This window comes from Colobus angolensis, unplaced genomic scaffold (genome assembly GCF_000951035.1).
Source record: "Colobus angolensis palliatus isolate OR3802 unplaced genomic scaffold, Cang.pa_1.0 Scaffold92, whole genome shotgun sequence".
NCBI classification, from domain to species: Eukaryota; Metazoa; Chordata; class Mammalia; order Primates; family Cercopithecidae; genus Colobus; species Colobus angolensis.
In genome coordinates, this window is record NW_012123154.1 from 740644 (window position 1) to 766741 (window position 26098).

The 26098-nt window shown below is 50.9% G+C and overlaps 1 protein-coding gene across 2 annotated transcripts in view; it reads right to left on the reverse strand.

Moving 5' to 3' along the window:
• Window positions 1-9: 9 nt before the first annotated feature.
• Window positions 10-26098, reverse strand: part of GPRC5B (G protein-coupled receptor, class C, group 5, member B) — a 27783-nt gene continuing 1694 nt past the window's right edge. The window contains exons 2-5 of one of the 2 annotated variants that reach the window (XM_011931862.1): window positions 16435-16507; window positions 13577-14607; window positions 3352-3488; window positions 10-57 (exon numbers count right to left, since the gene is read on the reverse strand). In XM_011931862.1, the coding sequence (XP_011787252.1) occupies window positions 10-57; window positions 3352-3488; window positions 13577-14607; window positions 16435-16507 (1289 nt within the window). Of the gene's footprint in view, window positions 58-487; window positions 2065-3351; window positions 3489-13576; window positions 14608-16434; window positions 16508-26098 lie in introns of those variants that run through there. The other variant, XM_011931863.1, reaches the window with a different exon arrangement.

A 26098-nucleotide genomic window follows, 5' to 3' on the forward strand; every position in this document is an offset into this window, starting at 1 on the left:
TGAATGGTATCAGAAAGCTCCAAAGGACTCCAGAGAGCGGGGGTGAGTAACCATTTCCTGGCACGAGAATGTGTAATGCTGTCGTTTTTCACCAGACGGGACCAAGGTGTTTGAAGATTTCTTTCTTTTCAGAACACCAGGTCTGCATGCAACCGCCCCCACCCCCACCCCCACCCCAGGTCCTAGCTTCATTCCCTCCCACCCCTCCCCAGGACTCTTAGGTTTTCAGTCCACGCAATGACTGGAACGGGATTCTCTAGAAGCAAGCACATGCTCTGGGCAGAAGCGGGGTGCTTCCGGGGAGGTCAGGTGGGGGCGGCATTCTGGGGCCATGCGTTTTCTCCCCCATGCGTGGTAACACAAGGAAATGCACTAGCTGTTAAGGAAAACTCCAAGAAGGGCCACACAGGGAAGGCCAGATTGGCCTTATTTTCCCCAATGCTTTGCAAGGATGGGGTGGGGAGGGGAGACAGCAGAGACTAGGGCCTTGAGAAGTATCAAAAGGTTTATTAAAACATACTCAGCTCAGACGTACTGGCTTATGAAGAGGTCAGTCCTCCCCCGGCCCCCAAACACTAACCTTTTTCATTTTTCTTTAGAGGTTAAAGGCTTATGGGTAGTTTTATAGAAAAAGCAATGTAGTGATTAGAGTATCTGCAGAAGGACCCACCCTCATGTATACATTCCATGCCGTCAGGTTAAAACTCTTTGCTTTGAATCGATGCTAGAGGTTATGCTGGCCAAACAGTGCAGAGAACATGGGGGCTTTGAATGGCCGAGATGTTCGAAATGCTAAGTAACAAAGGAATGACTTGCTCAGGACAGATGGAAACCATGACAGAAACAATGGGCTTGGAAAAGGGCCGTTTTCATGGAACCTGCAGAAAAACCAAGACAAAATATCCCCCACACCCTCCAAAAGCAACAAGAAACCCTCGTGTGATCCATTCCACCCGGGAACTTTCACCATATCAACGGAAAGGACCCGAGGTGTCACTGCTTGCGAGGCAGCGGGAGGTCATCTCTGCATCCTAGTGGGCACCCCGGAAGCCCCACTAGGTGACATCATCACAGAAAACCTGCCGTGGTGCCTCCCTTCCAACCTGCCTCCTGCAGGTGCTTTCAGCTGGTGACCGCATTGGAGCTCTTGAAATGAACAAGGGAATAAAATTGGGAAAGGGTTTGGAGAAACACCCGTAAGTGTAGGAACAGGGCGAGATGATCAAGGGAAGAAGGGACTGCTGCCCCCAAGCCAGAATATTTCTATGGCTCTACCAGGGAAGGGGGCGGGGCCTGTGTTCTCGCCATAGATGCTAGAGCAAGAGCCCCATAGAAGGAACAGTGGTTGATCACTTTCCAAATGTGATGGTCACTTCATCTCCCAGAGGGCCTCTTCTTTGGCACATGCCAGGGTCCTCCACCTCTACTGGCTGTAAAGCTCACCCCACGATTCAGTTGGGCCTCGCCTTGGAATCCCACCCACAACCTCAACTCTCTTCACCCCCCTGAAATGTGCAAACCACCAAGCAAGCTGATGGCAAAGTCCCCATTTGTCCTCCTCAACGCAACGGTCATCTCCAAGAGGCCACCTGGGGTCCAGCACTTGCTGGGGAGGGGTGATAGAGTGGGAGCCCCCCACCTCCAACCAACACCAGCCTGGCCCACCAGCTGTGAATTTGGTTCTGTTCTACCCCCAGAGGATGAAACAGTCTTCCCAGCCACATTTTCGAGTGAGCCTAATACTATTTGCAATTAGCTTTGCTTTAGTTTGCGGGGATTGAGGTTGGTCTGGTATTACGTGTCTGTGTGTGTGGCAGGGGAGGGGCGGGCAGTCGGTGTTAGCTTTTTCAGTTCGTCAGTGTTCACATTTACACGAAATCCCCTTGGCTAGGATTTCCAAATTTCCTGGCTGTGAGGCGGCCTGGTTCGGCTACTGTTACCGATTTCTCCCTCAAGAAAGACACAGCCAGGGAGGGAAATCGGTAAGAGAGATTCTGATTCTCTGGAACTTAAAGTCTTTCACCAAAGGTGTCTTCCTGTGTGACTTGGCGGAGCAGTTGGGATCTGGAATAACACATAAGGATAACACACTGAGAACTCTGTGCTTCGCAAAAATCAACATTAGAAACCGATGCGTAAACAACGCGGCAAAAATAAGTTACCTTGCTTTTATCTAGATGGGCCGACTAATCCCAGGAGAGGCAGCAATGACTGTGTGTCATGCTGCTGTGGTTCTTGGGAAGCCCAGCTCCCTTTTCTAGAATCATCCACCCCTAAGGAATGTAAGTTCAACTCATTCACTTTCTGTCTTGACTATTTTTTCACACACCGGCCTTGAAGGAAACAGGAGGGCTTAAGAGTGACGGATGGGGGCTTTTCTAACCATATTTATTATAACACACAGGCCGAATGCTTGTGAATCAGGCTTTTCTTGGCACGGGACAATAAAACAGCCCAGTGGTTGGCAGGGGGTTTTAAGAATGCAAATCTGTGATTCTGTCTTTGAGCCTGTTCCAAACCAATGCAAACCAATGCCTAGCATACCATTCCAAAGGCCAGGAAAACCTAAATTCCCTCTAGAGATCAAAGACCATCCCTAATTTACATAAAAAAAAAATGTTCAGGTTGAGTTATGGAGTTGGAACATGATATAAAGAATGGAAACCCAATTTACACATGTAAACTGGCTCAGGCCTTGTTTCTGAAAGAAGCATGTAGCTATGTTTGGAAATTAAATGTGGGGATGAGAGTGCATCTTTGGATTGCTGGAGAAACAAAATAATGTCATTCCACCGAGGCAAACGTAAACAATGACAATTCTGCTGAAGGTCTGTTTGGCATCAGATAGTAGTAAACCTGCTTCTGTGTTTGAGGGAGAGAAATAGTAACTCCTTCAATTTCTTAAGACCTCTCTTAGGGAATGGGAGAACGTGGTACCCAGCTGGGGGGAATCAACAGAGGGGTGACCGGGGACCTTAAACTAGGTTGGATGTCAGCAAAATCTGGTAGGGGCGCTCCATCATTCTGGGCTTCTTCCAAGAGTCACCTCCCAGGGACAAAGCTGGGGCACTGCATCACGAAAGCCAAATAATTCAGTTGGTGCAAAAGCCTCAAGGATTAGGAACTCTTTCCAACGAATCTACAGATGGTTTTCTAAACAGAGGTGGGTATCCCGTGTGTGGAGAAAAGGGGTAGAAAGGGGAAGAAGAAAAAAGCATTGCATGCGTTTGAGCTGCGGTCCTTGCAGGCCACATGAGCAGCCTCCACGGAGGAGTATGTCCCTGTTGAAGCTGCTCCCCCACACCGTAGACTCCTAGGCTTCCTACCCCCACATCACATCTTGATACTTACGGTCCCACCGTTGAGCACGACGGCCATCTCAGTTGGCTGATACACGTTGCTTCTAAACGGAGCGCTGGGTCTTTTCCCCAAGCTGCCACTCGGTCTTTTTCCCAAGCTGCCGTTGGGAAATCCTGCTGTTCGGAGAGCTGGGGGAGGGAGGGATTGGCAAGACAACATCACCAAAAAAAGACACAATTTTGTTTTCTTCCTCTGCAACACCACCACGCTGTGGGTACCCCCATCTACCCAGCCCAGTGACTCCTCCCCTTTGTCACAAGCCTGATTCAAAACAAAAGTCACAAAGGGGCTTTGTTCTCAGGCTCTCTAGGAGCCTGACCCATATCAGTGGGTTTGGGAAAAGCTGCTGTAGAGACCAGGGGAAGGAGGCTCATGGTTGGGCCTATAGCCTCCCCCAAGCCACGCAGCCACTGCAGGCCATGGGTGACAGGCGCCTTCTCACTACAGAAAGCCATTCATGCAAAGTTCAGCATCACGCTACTCAGAACTGCTTGCTGTTTCTGGACACACACTGAGGAGGAAGCTGCTTAGAGTCTTCACTGGAAAGTGACCAGGGATGAGAACAGGGAGACTCTAACCACACATGTAGGGTTATTCCAAACAAGAATAAAAGGGAGACCTAAAGCCAAGACGGCATGTCGGCACTTTTTCCCTCTGAAAGATGGGTAAAACCAGTGTTTCTTATATACTGTACTTTTAGAGATTTGAACTTCCTTTTTGTTAAAGAAAAACTAACATGAAAAGACATGGAGGAATCTTTTTTTTTTTTTTGAGACGGACTCTCGCTCTGTCGCTCAGGCTGGAGTGCAGTGGCCGGATCGCAGCTCACTGCAAACTCCACCTCCTGGGTTCACGCCATTCTCCTGCCTCAGCCTCCCGAGTAGCTGGGACTACAGGCGCCCGCCACCTCGCCCAGCTAGTTTTTGTGTATTTTTTAGTAGAGACGGAGTTTCACCGGGTTAGCCAGGATGGTCTCGATCTCCTGACCTTGTGATCCACCTGTCTCAGCCTCCCAAAGTGCTGGGATTACAGGTTTGAGCCACCACACCCAGCCGAGGAATCTTAAAAAAAAAAAAAAAAAAAAAGGTAGAAGCTGGGTGCAGTGACTCAAGCCTGTAATCCCTAATCCTAGCATTTTGGGAGGCCAAGGTGCATGGATCACTTGAGGTCAGGAGTTCGAGACCAGCCTGGCCAACATGGCAAAAACCTCTCTCTACTAATAATACAAAAATTAGCCAGGTGTGATGGTGCGCACCTGTAATCCCAGCTACTCGAGAGGCTGCAGCATAAGAATCGCTTAAACCTGGGAGGTAAAGGTTGCAGTGAGGCAAGATTGCACCACTGCACTCCAGTGTGGGTGACAGAGTGAGACTGTGTCTCAAAAACAGAAAAGTCTTCCCTGAAGGGAGCCACTTTTCTCGCTAAAAAGCAACAAGAGAGTTTGTCCTTGTTTTTTGTTTGTTTGTTTTGCAAATTACTTGGGGCAGGGACCAAAATCAACTTAGTTATACAGTTAAGCTTCATAGAGTGCCAACCAGGAGCCAGGCACTGTGCAACGTACTTTATATACATTAACCATTAACTCATTTCATTTTCATCGCATGATAGGTCCTTTTTTTTTTTTGACAAGCTCTCGCTGTTGTCCAGGCTAGAATGCAGTGGCACGATCATAGTTCACTGCAGCCTTGGATTCCCAGGCTCAAGCGATCCTCCTGCCTCAACCTCCTGAGTAGCTGGGACTACAGACACATGCCACCATGCCTGCATAATTTTTTAATATATTTTTTGTAGAGATGGGGTCCCACTTTGTTGCCCAGGCTGACTATATGTGCTTTCATTATTTCCACTTTGCTTGGGGCACAGAGAGGTTAAGTAACTTGCCCAAGGTCACACAGTTGGTAAGGGGCACAGTCAGCATTGGGACCCAGGCAAGGAATCTGTATTCTTTTTTTTTTTTTTTTGAGACAGAGTCTCGCTCTGTCACCCAGGCTGGAGTGCAGTGGCGTAATCTTGACTCACTGCAACCTCCACCTCCCAGATTAAAGCGATTCTCGGGCCTCAGCCTCCTAAGTAGCTGGGACCACAAGCACGCACCACCATGCCCAGCTAATTTTTGTGTTTTTAGCAGAGACGGCGTTTCGCCATGTTGGCCAAGCTGGTCTCCAACTCCTGACCTCAAGTGATCCACCCACCTCGGCCTCCCAAGGTGCTGGGATTACAGGAATGAGCCACCGTGCCCGGCTGGCATTCGATTCTTATAGGAGCTCAAACCCTATTGAGAACTATGGATGCGAGGGATCTAGGTTGCGCGTTCCTTATGAGAATCTAATGATGATCTAAGGTGGAACAGTTTCATCCTGAAACCGCCCCCCAACCCCCCCAACCTTGGTCCGTGGAAAGATTGTCTTCCATGGTGCCAAAAAGGTTGGGGACAGCTGCTTTAGCCTACTCACATTGGCTTTTTGATTACTTGCAACTTACTTCAAGAAGCCCAACTAACACCGTACCCAGACCTGGGCCAGAGAGAAAGGCAACCAAGGCTCAACCACCTTGCTTAGGACCTCTCCTAAGACAAGGAGGTCCCATTAGGAATCAAAGCTCAAATGACTGAATGCCAGCTTTTTCTTGCATAGACCCTGCATGTGATGCTAGGCTGGCCTTGCCCCCAAAGCCAACTCGGGGCCTTCCAGCAAGAAGCAAAAGGTCATTTTAAATAGGCCTTGGCCCTAATGAGATCTGAGAGCCCAAAGCCCCTAATAGAGGAAAGAACACTTTTCTTTCTTGCTCTGTTGAAAGTGAACATTTCATGTGCCTTGTTAATGCTTTCCAAGATGTGATCCGAAGTGCTACATCTCTCAGTGTATTTTAATCTTTTATCACATACCTTATGCCTTGTTGATACTTATTAATAAGCAGCAGGTAAGTGAGGTTGTATATATCTGAGGTCTCACTCAGTGGAAGGATATAGGGCGTGGAGGCTTCTGAGCCTTGGCAAAGCCACAGGCCAGCCTGGAGAATGCCCTTCCCACCGCATGAGCATGTCAGGGATGGACTCTCAAAGGAAGAGAACCAAAAAGGCTAAAATGCAAGAGAAACTGGGCCAACCATAGCTCCTTGGCGCCGGCTATTCTGTGGGACCCAAAGGCTCAAGGATAAGGCCTCTGCCTCATGGGGCCTGGTTCCTAAAATACAAGCTGGCTGAGGTCAGCACCAAAGATGCCAACAGCTGTTCCTCCTGTGGTAAGGGAGCATGCCAGATAGTCCCCAGCCAGCAAAGCAAGGGTTTCTAGAACAAAGGCCATCTAGCCAGGACTCCAACTTAGCCTTTCTGTGGGAGTTTTGCCCAGTCTCAAAGGAATTTTTTTTTTGTTTTGAATCAGGGTCTCTGTCTCAGGCTAGGGTACGGTGTGTGAATATGGCTCACTGCAGCCTCGACCTCCCTAGCTCAAGTCACCCTCTCACCTCAGCCTCCCAAGTAGCAGGGACTACAGGCACACGCCACCATGCCTGGCTTATTTTTATATTTTTTTTGTAGAGACAGGGTCTCCCTATGTTGCTCTGGCTGGTCTCTAAATTCCTGAGCTCAAGTAATCCTCCTGCCTCAGCCTCCCAAAGAGCTGGGATACAGTTGTGAGCCACTGCGCCCAGCTTCATGTGAATTTTGGTGGACACACATTTGGGATGATTCAAAAGAAGGCTATTTTTTGAAAAGTCTGACAACACCCAGGGTTGCTGAAGAAGTGAAGAGATGGGGCTCTGATGCATTTATCAAGGGGAAGAACTGTCCACTGGTCTGCCTTTCTGGGGTGCTATCTGGCAGTATGTACAGTAATTCCTCACTTAATGCCGTCAAAAGGTTCTTGAAAACTGCGACTTAAGTGAAGGAAGGTACAAGAGGTCCTCGAATAGTGTCATTGTTTTGCTAGTGAAATTGATCAGGAAAAAGAGTGGTTTTATTACACATCATTTCACTTAAAGTCACAGTTTGCAAGAACCTGCTAATAATGTCAAGTGAAGATTTACTGTATCAAGATTCGAAGTGCAGACTCTAACCCATATCCAAAAAATTTTTTTGCAAGGAGTGAATTGATTAAAAGCCTGAAGATGAATGCATAAGTATGTTCATTGCAGCACTGTTTATCATCGAGAGCCAGAAGCAGGCAGAAGATTCACCAGCTGAAGATCAAAAAATTAAGTGACAGGGCCTAATGGCAAGCTCTGCATCATTGAAAGGAGACTGTAGCTCTGCAGTTACTGATCTGCAGTTACCTCCGTAACATTGATTTAAAGTAATCACGCTGAAGAACATCACTCAGACCAGTGGTTTCAACCTGGTTACATCTGAGAATCACTTGGAGAGCTTAGATAACACCTAATCCCAAACTCAGACTTAATCACAATTGAGCAAGCACTGTTTTTTTTTTTTTTTTGAGACGGAGTCTCACTCTGTTGCCCAGGCTGGAGTGCAGTGGCACGATGTCAGCTCACTGCAACCTCCGCTTCCCAGGTTCAAGCAATTCTGCCTCAGCCTCCCGAGTAGCTGGGATTACAGGCATGTGCCACCATGCCCGGCTAATTTTTTCGTATTTTTAGTAGAGACGGGGTTTCACCATATTGGCCAGGCTGGTCTCGAACTCCTGACCTTGTGATCCGCCCGCCTCGGCCTCCCAAAGTGCCGGGACTGCACCCGGCCAAGCACTGGTAATTTTTTAAAGCAGCCCAAGTGATTGTAATGTGTAGCCTGGTTAAGAAGCACTCTGCCCTATTGTGTGTGGGTGTGGAAGCAAACCATTGCCCCTGGGCAAAGGGATTTTAAGCAATTTTTGTTTATTATTGTTTTTTATTTTTATTTTTCATTTGAGATAAAGTCTCCCTTTGTCACCCAGGCTGGGGTGCAGTGACGCGATCTCAGCTCACTGTAACCTCCGCCTCCCCGGTTCAAGCGATTCTCCCATTCTCCCACCTCAGCCTCCTGAGCGAGTACCTGGGATTACAGGCATGCACCACCATGCCCAGCTATTTATTATTATCATTTTTTTTTTGGATTTTTAGTAGAGACAAGGGTGTCACCATGTTGCCCAGGGTGGTCTTCAACTTTTGAGCTGAAGCAATCTGCCCGCCTCAGCCTCCCAAAGTGCTGGGATTACAGGTGTGAGCCACCGCACTTGGCTATTATTTTTACTTGTTGAACCTACATGATTCTGCTGATTCTATATGATTATTGTTGCTTATTTGCCACCAAGAAGGAGTGATAAAGGTGTTTTTGTTTTGGAAAAGAAAGAGGGGAATGGAAAGACAACTTCCTTGGCTTTGGAATGTGTCACTGTGAAACAGATGTGAAACAGACAGGGTGGGCGGCACCTCCAGACTCTCCATCACCCCGCGCCAGCCCCAGCTCTGCGGACACCAACCTGGATCCCAGAGCCCTTGCATCTCTGGATCTTATCTGGCTATAAAGTCTTGGCTGCATTTTTACAAGAAAGGATGTAAGTAATGGAATTCAGGAAACCAACTTTTCTCTTCCTGCTCTGCCGTGTATTTATAGCTTATGCTTGAACAAGCTGCCTGACATCCCTGGACTCAGTTTTCCACTCTGTAAAATGGGTCTGATAGTCCTCATCTTTCCAAATGCACAGAGTTGTCCTGACACCTCAGTGAGATGAGGGGCGCTTAAGTGCTTTATGAAGAAGAGGGTAATTCCATGGCACAGGGGTCAGGCATGTGGCCTCTGGAGCTACCCCGCCTGGGTTCAAATTCTTGGCTCTGCCTGGATTTAAACTCTGCCTCTGCCTGGGTTCAAATTCCGGCTCTGCCTCTTGGGCAAACTGCTTAGCCTCTCTGTGCCTCAGTTTCCTATCTGCAAATCAGAACTCATGGAGTTACTGCAGAGACTGAAAGAGATCAGTCACTAAAATGCTCAGAATGATACTGGGCCCCAGGAAGCCCCCAGCAGAGGTTAGTTATCTTACACTGTAAAGGCCATAATACTTGGGTAACTCTGGCATCGTGGTTTTACTTCAAGAAAATGGAACCATCATGTTCAACAACACACTGGTTCTTCACCTTTTGGGGTCACGGGTGGCTTTGAGAATCTGACAAAGCCATAGAACAATTCCCTAGTGAAACGTATGTTAAAACCTCTTCTCCAGTGTGATGATATTAGATGGTAGAGCCTTTGGGAGGTGATAAGGCCATCAGGATGGAGCCTTCATGAATGAGATTTGTGTCCTTATAAAAGAGGCTCCATGGCCGGGAGCAGGGGCTCACGTCTGTAATCCCAGCACTTTGGGAGACTGAAGCGGGCAGATCACAAGGTCAGGAGTTTGAGACCATACCGGCCAACATAGTGAAACCCCATCTCTACTAAAAATACAAAAATTAGCCGGGTGTGGTGGCACGCACATCTCGAGTGTCCATCTCAAGTAGTCCCAGCTACTTAGGAGGCTGAGGCAGGAGAATTGCTTGAACCCAGGAGGTGGAGGTTGCAGTGAGCTGAGACCACACCACTGCACTCCAGCCCGGGTGACCGAGTGAGACTCCATCTAGAAAACAAAACAAAACAAAATAAAGGGGCTGGGTGCGGTGGCTCATGCCTGTAATTCCAACACTTTGGGAGGCTTAGGCGAGTGGATCATCTGAGGTCAGGAGTTTGAGATGAGCCTGAACAACATGGAGAAACCCTGTCTCTACTAAAAATACAAAATTAGCCGGGTGTGGTGGCGCACGCCTGTATTCTGAGCTACTCGGGAGGCTGAGGCAGGAGAACTGCTTGAACCCTGGAGGTGGAGGTTGTGGTGAGCTCAGATCATGCCATTGCACTCCAGCCTGGGCAACAAGAGTGAAATTCCATCTCAAGAAAAAAAAAAGGAAAACATGAATGCATAAAAGTTTGTACCCCGTTTCAGGAGTTATTGCTGTTTTTGAGTTCCATGGGGAGTTTGGGCCAGCAAAGAGATGGCCCAACCAGGACCCCAGGAACTGACCAGCTCCTCATCTCTGCTCACCACATTCCCTGAAGGGCCCTCTGGGTTCCCAGTGCTGATCTCTGTCCTGATCCCTATCTTCTGGCATCCCGGGGAGCCAGCCTCCAAGCTGGGCTGACTCTGCCATCCCTGCCAAATTTCAACAAACACGGGCTTGCTGACTTGGAACTTCATAGTAGGAAGAGAGCAGCTGATAAAAGCCACACTGGGATTTCCAGCCCTATCTAACAGAGGGGCTACTGGCGTTCCCTCCTGTAGGTTTGGCCAGTGGGAAGGGGCCCATCCAGGTGGGAAGGAGGGATGTGGATGGCCTTGGATGGGATGAGCAGCTACTGAGCATGGCCCATGCACCAGGCCGCTGGGTGAATGTCACTGAAGAGGGAATCATAATAATCTGAAGTCCTCGGGCAAGTCATTTAACTCTCAGAGCCTCCATTTATTCACTCATAAGATGGGGATAATAACAAGACCTGCCTCATTAGGTGGTAGTGAGGACTGATGAGCTAATGCAGGTCAAATATTTACAATAGTGGCTGGGTGCAGTGGCTCATGTCTGTAATGCCAGCACTTCAGGAGGCCAAGGCGGGTGGATCACATGAGGTCAGGAGTTCGAGACCAGCCTGGGCAACATGGTGAAACCCTGTCTCTACTAAAAATACAAAAATCAGCCAGGTGTGGTGGTGGGTGCCTGTAATCCCAGCTACTCAGGAGGTTGAGGCAGGAGAATCACTTGAACCTGGGAGACGGAGGCTGCAGTGAGCTGAGATCGCATCACTGCACTCCAGTCCAGCCTGCTGGGTGACAGAGTGAGACACTGCCTCAAAAAAAAAAAAATGCACAATAGTGCCTGACACATAGTTAGTGCTCGACAAATGATGACAATACTAGTTATTATTATTATGAATGTTGTAGCCCCTGATGCATCTTTCTCAAAGAACTGAGAAAGGGCAAGTTTATTTAATCTCAACTGCTGGGACCCTGGCTGACTCCCTTCAGGTAATGATTCTAAGAGATACTTCTCAAGTGTCAATAGCAGGGGATTTGGGTTCCTGTATCACATCCCCTAGGCAGGTCCTAGTGGGTTCCTATGCCACAGCCCCTAGATAGGACCTCACTTCTGAAGCCCCCTGCAGCAGTAGCAGATAGCCCTGGGTACCCAAAAACGTCCATCTCAAGTGGTCAGCAAATCTGTTTTTCTGCCTTGGAACAGATGATACTTATCCACCCCAGTCACCAGAATTATAGGGGATGTTAATAACACTTGGAAGCCCAGTGCTATGGCTCATGCCTGTAATCACAGCACTTTGGGAAGCCGAGGTGGGGGGAATCACTTGGGCTCAGGAATTCGAGACCACCCTAGGCAACATAGTGAGACTCCGTGTCTATCAAAATAAAAAGTAAGTTAACTGGGTGTGGTGGCATGTGCCTGTGTTCCCAGCTACTCGGGAGGCTGAGGTGGGAGGACTGCTTGAGCCCAGGAGGTCAAGGCTGCGTGCACTGTGATTGTGCCACTGTACTCTAGCCTGGGCAACAGAGCGAGACTCAATCCATAAAGACAAAAGCCGAAACCTAATAACACTGGGAGATGGGAGCTGGTGGACAGATGCCCCAGCCTCCTTTTCTTCCTGGACCAATTCTGAGGCTCATTCAGCCTATGTCCTCAGAGGATTCCCAGCACGAATGAGCCTTTGCTGCCTGTGGTGGTAACTAGCTCATCAATGTACTTGTTTTATCATCTCTGCCTTCTCAGTCTCATTCTCCCTGCCCTCTCCCTTGCAGGGACCACCGCCCCACTAAACCACCTGCACTGAAGCCCTTGTCTCAGATTCTGCTTTCAGGGGAAGCCGAGTAAGATGCACAGAGAACACAGCAGGTACCAAGAGGGCTTTGTACTCACTGTCTTCCTTCTCCTAACAGCTCTATGAGGTACAGTCTCTTACTATTTCTAGTTCACAGATGAGAAAAACTGAGGCTTATAAAAGTAATATAATTTGTTCAAAGCCACAGCAGAGGCAGAATTTGAACCCAGACATCTGGCTCCAGGGCCCAAATTAGTACATTCCTGGTGACTGAGGTAGGAGAGGGGATGGGAGCAATTCCCGCTGTGGCCCCCTACATCCATCCAGCACATGGGTTGCAGGCTCAAATGCTTGGGGGAGCCAGGGAATTAATGTTACTATGCTATATATAGCAGCTGGGTCAGGAGCAATAGAGAGTGGTGGAGAGTGTGGTGAACAGAAAAGTAGATTCCCATCTGAAGGGCAGCCACAGCTCCAGGAGGGGCCAGAGGCAGGGTCTTCTAGTGCACATGGTCTCAAGTCAGTTTCAGACCATTGCAGCCCAGTGGAAATGTTGGTCCAGTGTTGCCAGATTCGACTTTGCAAAAGAAGCCGGAAACCTGTATTTCTAAAATAAATTGGCTGGCAATTGGTAGGGGGAAAAAAAAGCTTAATAACAATCCATTTCCAGAGCTTTGAGAGGCTGAGGCAGGAGGATCATTTGAGCCCAGGAGTTTGAGACCTGCCTGGGCCACATAATGAGACCCTGTCTCTACAAAGAATAAAAAAATTAGCTGGACATGGTGGCGCATGCATGCAGTCCCAGCTACTCGGGAGGCTGAGGTGGGAGGATTACTTTAGCCCAGGAGTTTGAGGCTGCAGTGAGCTATGATCATGCCGCTGCACTCAGCCTGGGCAACAGAACAAGACCCTGTCTCAAAAACAAAAACAACAACAAAACCCAAACCCTGCTGGGCGCAGTGGCTCACTCCTGTAATCCCAGCACTTTGGAAGGCCGAGATGGGCATATCACCTGAGGTCATACAGATGATATGGATGATACAGGTCATACAGGAATACAAGACCAAGCTCGCCAACATGGTGAAACCCCGTCTCTACTAAAAATACAAAAATTAGCTGAGCATGGTGGCACATACTTGTAGTCCCAGCTACTCCGGAGGCTGAGGCAGCAGAACCACTTGAACCCAGGAGGCGGAGGTTGCAGTGAGCTGAGATTGCACCATTGCGCTCCAGCCTGGGTGACTAGAGCGAAAATCTGTCTCAAACAAACAAACAACCCAAACCATATCTGGGCCAGTTTCAGCACAGGAGCCAACGTTTGTGGGTTCTGATCTGCTACGACTGTCCCAGGCACTGGGACTGCCCATCCCCACTGCAGAGGAGGAAGAGCGTCTTTTGAGATGCTCTGACCCAGTCGGGCGGTGCTCACTTTACCTGCATTGTGTTCATCCATGGAGAAGGCCTTGTTCTCCATATAGGCCCGCGGCAGCTGCACGTCCTCCTCGAAGGCTGTCTCCCGCATCCTGGGCTGCGACGTGTCGAAGTAGTTGGGCGTGTTCTCCTGCAGGGCCGGCAGAAGGGTGCAGTGGATCTCAGGGATGGCGTGGAAGATGACGAAGACCCAGCCGCTGGCCGCCAGCGTGATGGCCAAGGTGGGGTCGTTCCAGGCATCTCCCTGCTGCAGCTTGACATTGCCGAAGAGGTACATGGTCATCCAGGCCACCCAGATGAGCACAGAGAGGAAGGCTGTGATGAGAAGGAAGGCCCCGTTCAGCTTCCACCTCTTGAACTTGCCGCACAGAGCAAAGAGGGCCAGCCCCAGGGTGACCACCAGCAGTACCATGTCGTAGATGAGGGCCATCACAAAGTCCATGGGCTCGTAGGTGCAGGCCGGCCTCGTGTCGCGCAGCACGGTGAGCACCAGCCACTCCACAGCGATGATGACTTGTACCAGCATCAGGCACAGCGCCAGGCCCACCAGCTGCCAGCCCGCGGGGCCCGTGCCGTGCCGCACCAGCCTCCGCACGCGCCACGCCTGGCTTAGCAGGCAGGAGAAGCAGAGCGCAAAGAGGACGCCCCAGAGGAAGCGGCGGACGGAGCAGATGGTCTCATCCTCCTGGATGATGAAGGCGAACGTCAGCCCGAAGAGGCCCAGGGTCCCCAGGAGGAAGAGAAAGTGGAGGCCCACGGGGCTCTTCTTCTCCTTCTCCTTGATGAAGGGCAGCCGCACCAGGAGGATGAGCATCAGGAGCAGTGTGATCAGGGCGCCCGCCCCGGCCACCGCCTCCACCACGATGCCCCAGATGGCATCCAGGTCGCACAGGGACACGTACTGAGGGAGGAGGTCCAGCCCGCACCCTCGGGACGTGCTGGCGTTTTCAGAGGCCACCGAGGTGATCACAAAGAGCAGGAGGAAGGTGAGCACCTGGTGAGCTCTCATCTTTCTGTCTGATGCCACGAACATTCTAGAAAAGCCAAGGGGAGAAGGAAAGATCAATTCATTGGAAGACTCCCCCACTCCTGACTCCTTGAAGAAGACCCGCCTCTCATTTTGGGTCCCATCTGTACCCTTGGCTGGGTGCAGTGAAGAACCATGAATCATCACCGCTGGTGGCTGGAGGACAGGGTGGGAAGGAGGCCAACTTCTCTGTATACCCTTTTGTATTCTTTGAATTTGATACTCTGTGCCACGTCAGACCTCTGAAAAATAAGGGGAAGGCTGGGCACGGTGGCTCATGCTTGTAATTCCAGCAGTTTGGGAGGCAGAGATGGGTGGATCACAAGGTCAGGAGTTCAAGACCAGCCTGGCCAACACAATGAAACGCCGTCCCTACTAAAAAATACAAAAATGTGCTGGGTGTGGTGTCAGGCGCCCGTAATCCCAGCTACTTGGGAGGCTGAGGCAGAATTGCTTGAACCTGGGAGGCGGAGGTTGCAGTGAGCCGAGATCGCGCCACTAAACTCCAGCCTGGGCCACAGAGCTAGACGCCGTCTCAAAAAAAAAAAAAAGAAAAAGAAAAAGAAAAAGAAGGGGGAAAAAATAAAACTTTAAAGAGACAGCCACAGGTCAAGTGCTGCACTAGGAGAATGAGTGGCATGAATTACCCGGTCTCAGCCTCTCGAGGCTAACAGCTAACATTTACTACCAACTAACTTCAGGACAGGAATTGGATACATCCAGTCCTCACAATGCCCTGTGAGACAGCTCCTTTTAGGACCTCCATCTTACAGGTGACAATACAGAGTCTCCAGGAGGTGATAACCTTTGCACAAGGTCACACAACTCAACTCCTGGATGCGACCTCACTCCGAGGGCTCCCAGCATTTCTTCACTTTCTTCTTTCTTTTTCTTTTTTTTTGAGATGGAGTCTCTCTGTCGCCCAGGTTGGAGTGCAGTGGTGCAATTTTGGCTCACTGCAGCCTCCATCTCCCAGGTTCAAGTGATTCTCCTGCCTCAGCCTCCTGAGTAGCTGGGATTACAGGCATGCATCACCAGGCCTGGCTAATTTTTTTTGTATTTCTAGTAGAGACGAGGTTTCACCATGTTGGCCAGGCTGGTCTCGAACTCCTGATCTCAAGTGATCCACCCGCCTCGGCCTCTCAAAGTGCCGGGATCCCAGCATTTCAAATGTAGTAAACACAAAAGCAGCTGTCTTCCTTGGTTCCAGGCTGCGTCTCTCCCTCACCTCCCACGCTCGCTCTCTAGAACATCTCTGGAGGATTCCCCGGAGTGCGTCTCTCCCTGGGAAACCTGCACGATTCTCTCTGCTGCCCTCTCTCTTGCCCATATACGAGCTGGACTCCACACAGCAGCCTCAGTGACGGGCCTAACCCAAGTCTCCTCTTGCCCCTCTGCTCCCTCTTCCTGGCCACTCCTCCTGCCTGTGCCGAGCTCAGCTCTGATGCCATCAACTCAGACCTTGGCCAAGGTCACACCCCAGTCTTCTCCACCACAGCCTCTGGTCTAATAGCGTCTGTCATTTTGTGACTGTTTACTTTGTTTCTGCCTTCCCTTCCTCCTGTCCTCCCATCCTCGCTTCCCCCATTGCAAGACGTGGCAGGGCAGGGACGTGGTCTCTCTTGTTCACCAGCAGACAAGAATCCTTCAGTCTTGGCACGACTGACATTTGGGCTGGGTCGTTCTCTGTCATGGGGGACTGTGCGTTGTAGGATGTTCACCAACATCCCCGGGTTCTACCCACTGGATACCAGTAGCACGTCCCCTCCTCCAACTGTGACAACCCAAAATGTCTCTAGACAGTGCCAGATGTCCCCTGGGGAAGCAAAATCGCCTGGATGAGAACCACGGGTGCAGACTGGAGCTCGACACACAGCGCCTGGCATGAAGTAGATGTTCAGTAAATACTGAAAGAATGAGAAACAGCAAGGACCGTCCTCTACCTCACAGCTACCAGCTCCTCGCTTTTTTTTTTCCCCCTCTAACAGCCCCTTGCTTTTGAAGGGAGCCTGGTCTTTAGGAAAGCCACAGCCTACACAGCTGGCTGGGCGCTCGTTTCCCAGCATCTCAAGCCAGACTTACTGCCCCAGCTCAGCCCACGTGTGGGGTTGTGATCAGCTGCTCTCCCCGGGCTCCAGTATGTCCCTGGGGCTTCCCTAAGTAAATGCGGTATCGACCACCTCACTGTTACAGAGATCCTGTGAGCGTCTCAGATCCTGCCCTGGCTGTGAGGCTTTCCAGTGGCATAAATTATTGATGTTACTGAAGGAAAAGGTGCCTGGGGCTGTCGGGCTCATGTCCTTTGCCTACTGATGAGAGGAGGCAGGCTCGGAATAGAAGGCACCTGGCCAGCATCCCGCCTCAGCATCCTGCTCAGGTATGCTCAGGGGTGAGGATGCACCCCAGGCACTGACGGTCGGCCTGCAATCCAGCACTTATTCATGGTTCTGCCACATCAGTTGCTGGCGTGCCACTGCAGCTACTTGTGCTTTGTCCACACACCACCTGGGCAGTTATTTACTTAACTTTTGAATCAACTTACTTAAAAGAAAACCAAACACATTCAAGTGTTTATCTCCAGACATTTTTAAATTGCTCACTGAGGCTGGGCGCAGTGACTCATGCCTGTAATCCCAGCACTTTGGGAGGCTGAGGCAAGAGGATCACTTGAGGACAGCAGTTTGAGACCAGCCTGGCCAACATGGTGAAACCCCTTCTCTACTAAAAATAAAAAAATTAGCTGGGCGTGGTGCCATGTGCCTGTAGTCCCAGCTACTTGGGATGCTGAGGCAGAAGAATCGCTTGAATCTGGGAGGTGGAGGTTTCAGTGCGCCGAGATCTTGTCACTGCACTCCAGCCTGGGCAACAGAGCGAGACTCTGTCTCAATAAATAAATAAATATCAAATAAAATTGCTGGGTGATGTACCCCATGTTGCATACCCACTGGGCACATTTCAACCTACCACTCTTTGGATAAACATCCTAACACAATTGCTTGTCACGAGGTCCTAAAAGCACATGAGGGATCAAAATGTAAGAACTGGAGGCGTCAGAGCAAAATGCTAACAGTCCCTTACCCGGTGGAGGGGCCCTGGAGTAGATTCCCCTGAGACACCTCATCAATGGCCAGCTCAGTTAAGAGACTTCTCAGCAAGTTTCAGCAAGCAATGTCCCAAGCAGCCTCTCTAATCCCATCCAGCCCCAGGGTGGCTGGGAGGATGACAGGCAGGAACGTGCTCCGCAGTCCTGACTACCACCGATTCCCCAACCCCTCCTCCCCCTGTAGGACAGTGGCTCCCAACCAGGTGCAATTTTTACCCCCAGGGACCATTTGGCAATGTCTAGAGACATTTTCGGTTGTCACAACTAGGGAGGGAGATGCAATTGGTATCAGGGGATGGAGGCCAGAAATGCTGCTAAACATGGTACATCTGGCGGGACAGCTCCCACCAGAAAGGATTTGCTAGCCCTACAGGTCAACTGCGCCCAGGTGGAGCCAGCCTGGTTTAGGCACGTACAGACAGAACGGATGGGGAAGATGCCACGAAACCAGCCAGGCCCCTCAGCAGCAAGCCTGCACCCTGGGTCTCTTTGCAAGAACTTGGCCTTCTTAAGCTGTTTCCATTCACTCTTGGAGGCGGTTCTCTCTTTTCCAGACCTGGCTGCAAATTGGGACTTTCGTTTCTCCAGCTCCTCCCCATTCCTGCTCAGTCGTGCAACCACAACAGAAAACCTATGCGGAGGATGCCAACACCAAGATGGCGACCAAGCTTCTGAAATGGTGCAGAGTTCTATGGCCCTGGTCCAGGTTTCCAGCTCCTGACTCCTCTCTGATGTGGGAAATGGATACACTCTTGCTTTCTGTTTTCATCCCTGAGGGTGGAACTCTCTGCTCTTCCGGGACAGCTGTTGTTTTTGCTGCTCAGCATCCGTTTCTCCCATTTCTGGAAAGAGCACCTGATTTTCCCTTGGAGAGCTACCTTGCGTCCGAGCTCCCAGCATGGGCATCTGTCCCAGGCCTGGCCAATCACAGCATTTATGCTACCCTAAGCCACAGTGAGTGGTTCATGGAAAGGCACGTGGCCTGAGCCAGGCCCATGAGAATCCACCCTAGGATTGTTCTAGCACTCACTGGAAGGAGGTCTTCTCTTTCTGCTGGGGTTGAAAAACTACGAGGACGGAGGCCTGAAGCTGGAGAGCACATTTGCCATCACGGGGCGAGAACTTGTCTGAGAGTAAAGCTGTCCCCAAGGAAACAGCTATGGGATGGACTACAGTCCTAATACACTGAATGGCTGGATTCATCCATGCCTGAAGCCAGTCTGGTCTTTGCAGTTCCAGCAGCCAGTTAACTCCCCCTAGCCCCTGCTTTTTTTTTGGATTAAGCCAGTTTGAGCTGGGTTTCTGTCACTTGACAACAAAGAAGTTTAATATTCCTCCCACATCTTACGGCCCCCTTCTTCCAGGAAGTCCTCCCTACCCAACGTCTAAGCACCTAGATGCAACTGATGGCACCGCTTGTCTCAAGTGGGTCATTATCATTGCCAAGGCTGCCCATGAGGTGACAGCCACCGCACTCCATAGGACAATGTCCAGGCTGTTTGGGGAAGGGGTGTGGCACACTGCCTCACAGACTGACACTGAGGCAGCTCATCTAGGATTTCTGGGGGATTCAGAAATGCCCCCCAGAGTTTCCTATTGCAGCCAAAGTGACAACAATAATAACTTAACCCTTACAGTGCTATGTTCTAGGCACTCTGTGTACTTCACGTATATTATTACCTAATGATCTACATTATAATTCTACATTATAATTCTATAAGGTAAGTACTATTACTATCTCCATTTTACAGGAGATAAAACAGGGAGAACAGCAGGCTTGTCCAAGGTCACGCAGCTACAAAGGGGTGAGGCCAGACGCAAACAATTGTACTATTGCTCCTGGGCTTTTACTACACACTAGAGTCCTAGAAGTGCCACTTGCTGAGCCTTTGACTGGCAAGTCAATCAAAGTAGATTCTCCCTGGCCTGGGACAGTGGCTCACACCTGTAATCCCAGCACTCTGGGAGGCCGAGGCAGGCAAATCATTTAAGGACAGAAGTTCGAGACCAGTCTAGCCAACATGGTGAAACCCCTTTTCTATTAAAAATACAAAAATGAGCCAGGCGTGGTGGCACATGCCTGTGATCCCAGCTACTTGGGAGGCTGAGGCAGGAGAGTGACTTGAACCCAGGAGGCGGAGGTTGCAATGAGCTGAGATCACACCACTGCACTCTAGCCTGGGCAACAGAGACTCCATCATAAAAACAAACAAACGAACAAACAAACCCAAAGTAGATTCTCCCTGTCCTTGTCAATACTTTTGATTGTTGTCTTTGTAGCGTGTATCTCAATTTCCAATTATTTGATTTTATTTTTTTGAGCCAGAGTCTCTCTCTGTTGCCCAGGATGGAGTGCAGTGGCATGATCTCGGCTCACTGCAATCTCCGCCTCCTGGGTTCAAGTGATTCTCCTGCCTCAGCCTCCCAGGTAGCTGGGATCACAGGCGCCTGGCTAATTTTTGTATTTTAGCAGAGACGGGGGTTTTGCCATATTGGCCAGGCTGGTCTCCAACTCCTGACCTCAAGCGATCTGCCTGCCTTGGCCTCCCAAAGTGCTGGGATTACAGGCGAGAGCCACCACACTGCGCCAGATTATTTTATTTGTTGTACTCTTTTGGTCTGTTCCTCACCATTCCCCTCCTCCCCCAACCCCTACCTCATGCCCAGGACCTTGTCGTCTTGTTCTGCACCAATTCCCCAGTGCCTGGCACATGGCCAGTGCTCACAATCCAGTTGCTGAATGAATGGATAAATGTGGTCTCCAAACCTCATACCACCCCGAAAGGCCGTGTGTTCTCATTCCCATTGATAAGGAAGAAAACTAAGGGTCTGAGAGGTTTATGTCGAAGTTTGGTTCTTGGGCTGGCAAGAGCAACAGCATCGCCCCGGAGCTCTTTAGAAATGCAGATTCTCAGGGAGTGGGTCCAGTCACCAGTGCTTCCACAAGCACTGTAGGTGATGCTGGGGTGTACTGAGGCTGGATACACAAGGACACGTACAGCAGCGAGAACCAGAACTCAGAGCACTACCTCCTTCATCTCCCCACCCCAGCCCAAGACAAGGCAGGCAATGCCCACAATCCACTGTGCCCCCTGGCAGGTAAGCCCCCATCCTGCTAAATTAAGCCCCCATCCTGGTGCCTCTCACCCTGAGAGCTGGGCAGCTCTCCAGGAGCCCCAAAAGGAACAATACCAGATTAGAGGTTTTGAGTCAGCCTTGAGGCAGGACTGATTGGGACAGGATGAATAGACGGCAACAAACCCGTGGGATGCAAGCGTGCGCGCTTCTCAAAAGGAGTAATGAATAAATGTGAACGAATGCACAAGACTCAGCTCACATACTAATTACCTTTTCTGCCAGCCAGGCTCCTAGAAATGTGACTCACTCAGATGCTCTTAAATATACCGCATCTCTCTCTCACACACACAAACGCGTGTGCGTGCGCATGCACACACACTCGGCAGAGGGGCCAGAAGCAGCTAGCAGGTGGGGGAACAGCACACTCTCTCTCTCCACGTGCTGGGGCCTGCAGAGGCCAGAACACAGGCAGGCAGGATTCCTTGCATGAGAAGGAAAACAAGGCCTGCCCGGAGGCTATGCCAAGGCCGTACCTTTGTGTGAACTTAGGAATCAGATCTTCCAATTTCCGATAATGCCCCCACACCACCTGCTAGCACCTTGTGACTCTGGACAGCTGCCATAAGGTGCCTCATCTGCAAAACAAAGGTGATAACAGTGTCCACCCCATGGGGTTGCGGTGACGGTTAAAATAATTAGGGGTTAGGACAGTAGTTAACGGGGTAAGCAGTTTATATAAGGTGTCTATTAAATACATTAAAAAGGCCAAGCATGGTGGCTCACACCTGTAATCCCAGCACTTTGGGAGGCCCAAGGCAGGCAAATCACTTGAGTCCAGGAGTTGGAGACCAGCCTGGGCAACACAGTGAAACTCTGTCTCTATAAAAATTCAAAAATTAGCCAGGTGTGGTGGTGTGTGCCTGTAATCCCAGCTACTCAGGTGGCTAAGGTGGGAGAATCACTTGAGCCCAAGAGTTTGAGCTGCAGTGAGCCGTGACTGAGCCACTTCATTCCAGCCTAGGTGACAGCATAAAGACAGCTCAAAATATAATAACAATCAAATACAATACATAGATAAAAAAGATTGGCAAACGCTCTCTTGTCTGAGGTGGTGAGCGCTTTCATTTTTCTAGAAGGGGCAGTTGCCATGGAGATGGTGTTGTAACAAGGTGGCTCGCCTAGGTATTTGTCCACTGCTGGCTTCCAAGCTCATGCCTGTAATCCCAGCACTCTGGGAGGCCGAGGTGGGAGACTGCTTGAGGCAGGAGTTCCAAGACCAGCCTGGGCAACATAGCAAGACTCTGTCTCTGTTATGAATAAAATAAAATAAAAAAAGAAAAGAATGTGTTGTCATGAGGTTACTGGTTTAGGTTTTTGTCCACTGCTGGCTTCTAGCCTCCCCCATCACACACCAACCAAAGAGGTCCCTGAGGTGATGTGAAGGGGAGACGCTCTTAGAGTGGTTGGCCCTGGGGACTCCCACACTCTTCTGCCACCTGCAGCAGGTGCTCTAAGTGAGAGCCTCGCTGTGGAGATAGAACCCAGGCCAGAGGACCTTGGGGTGCCCTGAAACCAGGCGTCTCTCTTGCAGAGTCAGAGCAGACACCAGCCATTCTCTTGGGAACCAGCATCCCCATCTTCCCTTTCACCCACGGGAAAGGAGACATGAAATGTACAAAACCGTTCTAGAACATTCTTACTGGCCTTGCCCCAGCTACTACCAGCATGGCTGCACCCTGGATCCCCCGACCCCAGCCACGTCCCCTCCCAGTGTCTAGCAGGTCAGTGGCATCTTAACCTACCTTCTCTAAAGATGGCGGTAGGCACTGGAACACAGAAGGGAAAGACAAAATGAGCAGGTGGGGTGGGAGTGGATTTCCAAGCCCTGTGCATATGTAATAGTTCCGTGCCCAGTACCCAGTACCCACTGTTCACGCTCCCACCAGGCTGAAAGGTGGTGGGAGGGAGGCCAGAAGAGAGGAGTCAGAACTATGTGACACTGGGCATTACTTAACCTCTGTGAACCTCAGTCTCTTCATCTGTAAAATGGGAATAATGATAGCGCTGCTTTACAAGGCTGGTGTGAGAAGTATGTGAAAAATACTCAGTCTGGGCCAGGCATGATGGCTCACGCCTATAATCCCAGCTCTATAGGAGGCAGGAGATTGCTTGAGGAAGGGAGTTCAAGACTAGCCTGGGCAACATAGCAAGACTGTCTCTATTATAAATAAAATAAGAAAAGAAAAGTCAGGTTTGGTGCCTGACACAGAGGAAGCAACAGCTTTTTAGAGAATTGCTTGTTAAAAAGTCAATCATGGCCAGCTGTGGTGGCTCATGCCTGTAATCCTAGCACTTTGGGAGGCTGGGGTGGGCGGATCACTTGAGGACAGGAGTTTGAAACCAGCCTGGCCAACATGGTGAAACCCTGTCTCTGGTGCACACCTGTAATCCCAGATACTCGGGAGGTTGAGGCAGGAGAATCTCTTGAAACGGGGAGGCGGAGTTAGCAGTGAGCCGAGATTGCGCCACTGCACTCCAGCCTGGGTGACAGAGTTAAACTGTCTCAAAAAAAAAAAGACAATCATGATTCTCATTTTCCTGTAGAGAAAATGAAGGCAGAGACATCAGAAAAATTGGCCAGAGGCTCACTGGAATATACAGGCTGGCCTGGGACTAGAACCCATTTCTCCCAGCTCCTGACCTCAAGGCCTTTCTGCTGCAGCCCTGTTCTGAAGCCCCCACGTATGACAGAGGCCCAGGATGGGGCTGCAGAGCCAGTCTCCCCATGCACCCCAGCATCACAGTCTGTCCCAGCTCACTCCTGCTGGAGCCTCTGGTCCATTTCCTGCTCTGCAGGATTAAACTGTTACAAGGTTTCCTGACTTTAAGCTCTTTCCCAGACCCGCAATTCTCACCCTCTGATATCTTTTCCAAGTTACAGGTTCTCCTAAGCTTCATTTCCCAATACTGACTAGACCACCGGCCCATTTGAGGGCTCTCAAATTAGAAAATCCTCATAGGTTAGTAAACAGGGTTGCAAGAACACAAGCTCTGTGATCCATGAATATGCAAAGCAGCTCCAGTCCTGTAAATAAAAGCAATCATTTAAATGCAAATTGCATCCTTGGCTGCCCGATCCACGGTGGTTGGTTCCTCTCAGGCTGTAATTCCGAGAAGAAAATGTGACTAACTCGGAACCCCCAGGAAGCTCTGCGAGAAAGTGCTTATGGGGCCTTGGGCTCTGGGTGGCTCAGTTAGGGTGGATAAAAACTGTTTCAAAGTAGGGAATGGATTTTAAAACCTGAGCTGCTCCTCCAGTTGGCTTGCAGTGGCTGGCTAGGCTCAAAGCGGTCCCCTAAGGCTAGACAGAGCCCCTTGGAGGCTCCCAGCATCTCTCTCTCCCCATGGGCAGAATGGAAAGGGGGACTATTTTCCACCCTGTCAACGTCAGGGGAGCTTCTACAAATGAGATCCCATGGCCTCCCGCTCAAAACCCTAGGAGGGTTCACTGGTCCAAACGAAATAAACCCTAAACTCCTTTCTATGGCCCAAGAGATCGTGATCTGGCTGGTCCCCACCGTTCCCCTATCCCCACCCCCAAATCTGCCTACAGCTCCAGCCACAATGGCCTTTGTTCAGTTCCTCTAAGCTCATTCCCACCTCCAATCTTTTGCACGCACAGTGCCTTCCTCCTGGTTCAGTCTTCCCCCTAGACCTCCCCAGCGGCGCGCCCCTCTTTTAGCTGGGCTCCACTCAAATGTCACTCCGCGAACAGTCTTCTCAGGTACATACACCCCGTCACCTTTTACATCACCCCATCTTATTTTCCTGGCCGCCCTTATCCCAATCGGATTTCATATCCATTTGCTATGGGTTTGTTTAATGTTTGCCCACTCACCTCCCCAGCCCCGGGAGAGGGGTCTTGTCCGTTTTATACAAGGCACCCAGTTCTGTCCCTGTCATGTTTCTTGAAATAACATGTTAATCCAATAAGGATTCTGAGTTTATTTTTCTAACAAAACTGCCTGTCTTGCTGCCTGTGCCCCAAATGGCGGCTCCTTCCCCCTGGAATCTCCTTCCCTTCCCAACTCAGCTGACCCCTTTCCAGGCTTAGAGCAGGGAGCAGATAGGAAGCTGTTCACTCCACAGTCTTAGATACCAAACTGGCCGGGAGGGCTTCCAAACGACAGATGCCAATTTGCATTCTATTTACATGTCATTTGCATGCAGTTTAACTCAAAGCCTGGATCCTCCGCAAGCCTCGAGTCCCCACCGAAGAAACTTCTGAATTAAGAAGGTTCCTTGGCTGAATTGCCGGGGTTTTTGTGCCAGATCCCTCCCCCACTTCTCTTGTCTTTGCGGGACCCCCAGGGCTTTCTGGGCTCCGTTCAGGTGCCCCCCGGCCTGGTGCAGTTGGGCGGCCAATGTGGCGCGTGGGCTGGGGCCCCAGGCGGGGACGCCGCTGCCCGCCACACTCCAGGGGCCTTTGTCCGCGCTCCAAGGAGCCGCCCCCTTAGCGAACGGGGGACGGAAAGGGGGAACTGGCTAGGCCTGGGTGTGACACAGCAAGGACTGAGGAGTGAACCCGCTGCACGGGGGAGACTTCTAGGGCAAGGTCGTTGGCCCCCTCCCAGGCTGTTTAAACTGCTGTCTGGTGCCAAGGCGGGTGCGGGCTCCTCCAGCGCCCTCCCTTTCCGGCCCAAGCCCTAGGGACCCCGGGATGTGTGGGGTCCTCGTGGGGCTGGAATCCTGTGTCCCCCAAGGAGAGGGGACAGAACAGAGGTCTAGTCCTTATCCCCAGCCTAGCCGCCTCTCCCAGAGGTCCAAGTGCCCCCAGTCTGGAAGGGAAACGCCACTCCCCCCGCCGCGCCATTGTATGCAGCCGCCCCCTCCTCCCCACCCCTCCCCGTCATTCGTCCCCAGCCCAGGTCTCAGCTCTGCCCTCTTCCCCCGCCATGTCCCCCCCTCCCCTTGCTGAGTAATGCGCACTCAAGCCGGCTAAGGGCTTGACCCCCAGCCCCCGCGACAGGTGCTGCTGCTCACCCACAAACTCCAGCCCTTGTGCCCCCGGCTGCGTCTGCCCAGTCCACAGTCAGCACCCCCACGCGGCCCCAGGACCAGCCCGCAGCTCCTCACACACCGCGAGTCACTAGGACATGGCTGGGTTCCTTTACGCTCCCCAGCTGCCCTTCACCTGTGGTCGCCCCCAGACCCTCCTGGGAGACTTGGATCCCTACCTGATCCGGGCACAGTCCCCTTCTCCCCGTAACGGTCCCCAGACCCTCCCCTCTCCCGCCCAACCCTCTACGGCTCCGCT